This window comes from Micromesistius poutassou (assembly GCF_964030765.1).
Source record: "Micromesistius poutassou genome assembly, chromosome: 21".
NCBI lineage: Eukaryota > Metazoa > Chordata > Actinopteri > Gadiformes > Gadidae > Micromesistius > Micromesistius poutassou.
Window position 1 is genome coordinate 648,838 of NC_140291.1, and position 5,000 is coordinate 653,837.

At 51.3% G+C, this 5,000-nt stretch overlaps 1 protein-coding gene across 1 annotated transcript in view; it reads left to right on the forward strand.

Annotated features, from left to right (window-relative positions):
• The window catches only part of dnah9 (dynein, axonemal, heavy chain 9), a gene marked incomplete at its 3' end in the record, with an annotated part of 148,941 nt that overhangs the window by 20,098 nt on the left and 123,843 nt on the right, over window positions 1–5,000 (forward strand). The window contains exons 17-22 of the mRNA XM_084485520.1: window positions 1–60; window positions 584–846; window positions 1,616–1,777; window positions 2,257–2,479; window positions 3,356–3,522; window positions 4,574–4,717. The exon at window positions 1–60 is cut by the window's left edge and continues 137 nt beyond it. Of these exons, the coding sequence (XP_084341646.1) occupies window positions 1–60; window positions 584–846; window positions 1,616–1,777; window positions 2,257–2,479; window positions 3,356–3,522; window positions 4,574–4,717 (1,019 nt within the window). The remainder of the gene's footprint in view (window positions 61–583; window positions 847–1,615; window positions 1,778–2,256; window positions 2,480–3,355; window positions 3,523–4,573; window positions 4,718–5,000) is intronic.

A 5,000-nucleotide genomic window follows, 5' to 3' on the forward strand; every position in this document is an offset into this window, starting at 1 on the left:
TACAAGACCTCCGCCCTGATCGCCCGCCTCGCCCAGCACTCTGCCCTCCCTCACTACCAGGTGGACCCCCCCCACCCCCTCTCCTACCGTTGACTGATGCTAGGCTATGCTACGCCATGTTATACTGTGCGATGCTATGGTGCTCCTCTGCGCTCATGGTTGCAATGGTATGCTGTTACTCTCCTTTCATAGATGCTATGCTATGCTATGTTATACTGTGCAATGCTAAGATGCTACGCTACGCTCACAGGCGCCATGCAATGCTTCGCTATATTATACTGTGATGCTGTGCTGCTACTATACTCTCATAGATGCTGTGCTATGCTGCTACTCTATTCTCTTGGATGCTATATTACGCTATGCTATATTGCATTGTAATGCTATGCTTATCTCTACTCTCAAAGATGCCATGCTACGCCATGCTATATCAAACTGTTATGCTATGCTGTCTCTCCACTCTCATAGATGCTATGCGACGCTACGCTATATCAAACTGTTGCTCCTACTCTACTCTCTTAGATGCTGTGCTACGCTACACTAAACCGTAACGCTCCGCTGTCTCTCTGCCCTCTCCCCCTCGCAGGCGGACTTGGAGGACATGGCCGCCTTGACGGACATGCGGCAGCTGCTGATGGAGCGCGTCCAGAACGTCATGGTGACCTGCTGCGAGTTCCGCAACTCCCTGGACCACTACGCCTACCTGTACATGGACGACAGGAAGGAGTTCATGAGGCACTTCCTGTTGTACGGCCACGCCCACAGCGCCCACGAGGCCGAGGGCCACGTTGAGGAGGGGCTGCCGGAGACCCCCCCCACGCTGGACAGCTTCAAGGAGCAGGTGGACAGGTGGGCAGGACGGACCCTGTGTGTGTGTGTGTGGGTGTGTGTGTGTGTGTGTGCGCATGTGCGTGTGTGTGTGTGTTTCTGACCGTTTAAATATGTCAGAATGCATTTTTTGCTGCTCTTTTGCACCTGTGAAGAAATTGTATAATTGTCTTCATAATATCCTGTAGAAATCATACCGCTTGTTTGCACTGTAAATAGAATGGTATGATTATGGAGATTCCTGATGAGACACAGTGATGTATAAAGTGACACCCCCGCTAAGGCAGAGAGAACGCCCATCTGGACGTTACCGAGTGTCTGTGGCCGGAGCTCAAACGCTTCTCCCCTAATCGACCTATCAGGATACTGTCTCTAATTGGCCGCTCTATGCTCACACCTCGGCCATGCGTCCCTGTCCTTCACCTCGCCACCGTTATTCACCTCCAAGCTTGTCCGTGGTCTTCCAGAACAGTAACCTTTATCTTCTGCCTCAGTACAATCATTAAAAGGGCATCCCATTCCCTCTCATCCCCCCCCCCCCTCTAGATCTGATCCCTGGGTTTTTACGGGCTAAAGGCTAAGCAGCATGTTGTCATATCTCATTTAAATGTGGGTGCAGTAAAAGCCCCCAGGAGACTGTGGTTGTGATTAACGGGCTTTTGTGAATTAACTACGCCTGCCTGCCTGCCTGCCTGCCTGCCTGCCTGCCTGCCTGCCTGCCTGCTGCCTGCTGCCTGCCTGCCTGCCCGCGGGGGCCTGAGTACCTCTGTTCCCCGTCCGGTGTGACCAGGTACGAGCGTGTCTACGAGGAGGTGCAGGCGCTGGTGCCCGTGAACGTGTTCCAGGGCTGGATGAGGGTGGACGGCCGGCCGCTCAAGAGCGCCCTGCTCAACGTGGTCAAGAAGTGGAGCTTCATGTTCAAGCAGCACCTCATCGACCACGTCACCAGCAGGTACGGCCCCGCCCGCTGGTCCTGAAGGGACAGGGTTGATCACAGGCCCACGCCTGTGTTTGTTTTCTTACAGGGGGGCGGGAGAGAAACACAATTGTAATTGTAGTTTGATTGGTGAGTTCAACAGGATACGCTGAATTTAACTGTGGTTTAAGAGAAAATCTCTTCTGCAACATTTGACCTTTACCAAATGATCTTGATATTCAATACAGCGATATAGTATGCATAAAAGTACGTTGGAATATTCAACATCGAGAGCTCAAAGACACACATTCTGACCAAATTTACTGCTTCACGGTGGTCCGGATTAATGAGCCAGACTAAAACGTGTTTACATTAAATATTCAGGTAGAGCAACCCTAAAAACCCTATACCCTGAGTAATGTGCTTGAAATCGCACTCAATCACAGTTCTGGACCCCTAAAAGAAAATCTTCTACTGCAGCGCTGAATAACCGATGTGATGCCCGCCCGGTGCAGTCTGTCAGATCTGCAGGACTTTGTCAGCGTGACGCGGGCCGGGCTGAGCCAGCGCGTGGAGGAGGGCGACTACGGTGGCCTGGTGGCGGTCATGGGTCACCTGATGGCGGTCAAGGAGAAGCAGGCCACGGCGGACGCCATGTTTGAGCCGCTGCAGCAGACCATCGCGCTGCTGAAGGTGTACGAGCAGGAGCTGCCGGACGTGGTCCACAAACAGCTGGAGGTAAGGCTGACGTGGTCCACAAACAGCTGGAGGTAAGGCTGACGTGGTGTACAAACAGCTGGAGGTAAGGCTGATGTGGTCTACAAACAGCTGGAGGTAAGGCTGATGTGGTCTACAAACAGCTGGAGGTAAGGCTGATGTGGTCTACAAACAGCTGGAGGTAAGGCTGATGTGGTGTACAAACAGCTGGAGGTAAGGCTGATGTGGTCTACAAACAGCTGGAGGTAAGGCCTGTAGGCCCGAACGCCTGGCGGTTGATTTGGGATGGTTTTTAAAGACGCAGTGGCAGATTTCTCCCGTGGTTTTGTCAACATAAAAGTCGGGGTACACGTTGAATAATTGAACGCCTGTGGAGTGAACAGTGAAGAAGGCGTCTGGTGTATATACTGCTAGCAATGCAATCCCGTGTTGATATACATCTCAAGATTTTATGCCGAATGAAAAAAGGACAATTTCGTGGTACTCACGAAACACAACATTCCCCAAAATAAGCCACCATACCTATTTTAAGATTTTTTATGTCTGTTATGTCTGTTTATCTGTTTATCAATCTTGCATCTCCAATTTGTAGCACTTTTAAGTCATTCCATTGTTTTTACCCCACCCCTTAACTCCATTGATAAAATAATTGTACTTTCTGAATATGAACAAAATTCCCCAGTCTACAATTAACATGCATGTGTTTCTCCTCTGATCCATCATCTGGGCTTCACTGCATGGTTTAGCATTTTCTCCCTGTGCTTTGATCCTTATCATCAAGCCTGCCACTCAAAACCTGTGTCCCCTCCTGTGTCCTCCCATCTGCCCATCCATCCATCCCCCCCCCCCCCCCCCCCCCCCCCGACTCCTCTCGTCCGTCTTGGTGGGTTTCTGCAGGAGCTGCCGGAGAAGTGGATCAACGTGAAGAAGCACGCAGTGGCGGTCAAACAGCAGATGGCGCCGATGCAGGCCAGCGAGGTGGCCAGCCTGCGCAGGAAGTGCATGTCCTTTGACGTGGAGCAGCACGCTTTCCGCGAGGACTTCCGCAAGAACGGCCCCTTCACGTGGGTGCAGTTTCATTGAATTGAGTTTAGTTTAATAATGCAAGTAAACTCAAGTGATCTCAATTCAATTCATCACAGAACCGAACAGTGGAAGACGACACTGTTTTGTACGTTCGTTTAGTGACCTTATTGCAGTGGGGAGGCATTTAGAATGAAAATGTAAAACTGATTTTGAAGACAAATTTGCAAATCATTTCCGATGCACAGTTGGTCTGCGCGGTGGTGGCCGCCGTAGTCTCCCCCGCTCTGCGCGCCGCGCGGCCGTTTGTCCAAGACCAGCATGTGTAAATGTCACCATCCCCTTGGCATCAGTCAACGGCGCGTTATCGTCTGAAGGCCCTCGCGTCGTCAGCCGCACGGCTAATTGAATCTCGCCGTAGCGGTAATTAATTCATAGGTGCAGGGATGCGTTGTCATAATGCTAAATTGTCATATTAGTTATGTGCATAATTGGTCTCTTAATAACCGGGCGATTATTTGCTCATTAATGTCTTGGAAGTCACCGCTAATCGCCGCGGCGGCGTGCGAGCGGTTAGCGGTTAGCGGTGGTGGGGACGCGGCGGCGGCTGCAGCCCAGGCTGGCCCGGGAACGCACGGCTTCAGATTAATCAGCCGTTACGGCCTGTCGCTGGCTGGATGGGCCTCCTGTGTAGTACGTCTGTGCGTGAAAGGGCTGCTTCTCTGGGCGAAATATGCACGTGGCATTGTGTGTGTGTGTGTGTGTATAGACAAGTCTCTTTAAGCAGGTGGAAGAAGTGGGTTTATGGTGTATATGCAGACATACACACGCAGACACACACACACACACACACACATGCAGACAGACACACACACAAACACAGACGCAGACACACACACACACACACACAGAGACACACGCAGTGTATATAGTGGCTACGGTAGGTATGTACGTAACTAAGTAACTAAGTATGTCAGTGCATTAATTTGAGTCCGCACACAAACACACACACACACACACACACACACACACGCATGCACACACACACACACACACACGCACGCACACACAAACGGATGCATGCTGCCGCAGGTTCGACAGCGAGAATCCGTACCAGATGCTGGATGCCTGGGACCAGCAGATCCGGGAGCGGGAGGTGGTGATGTCGTCCCTGGTGGAGTCGGCCAGTCTGTTCGAGGTCAGCGCCTTCGACTATAGGCAGCTCCGCCAGTGCAGGTGAGCCCCCCCCCCCGCCCGGGAGAACGCCGGCCCACCACGGACAGAACTCCCGCCAGACCTTTCCTTATGTTAGGCTTCGTGTTTGGATAGAGAGCGGTGAGGAGTTCAACTTTCTGTTTTATATTAAACTGTTAAATCATCAGAAGCGCATGAGCATGAGCATGAGCAGGTTACTTTGCGATACACCCAGCGAGTAATTTGCCAGTTTATATCAATGAACTGGCAAATTATCAAAACATTGGCTCATTTTAAATAAACAACACAAAGGTTTGCCAGTAAT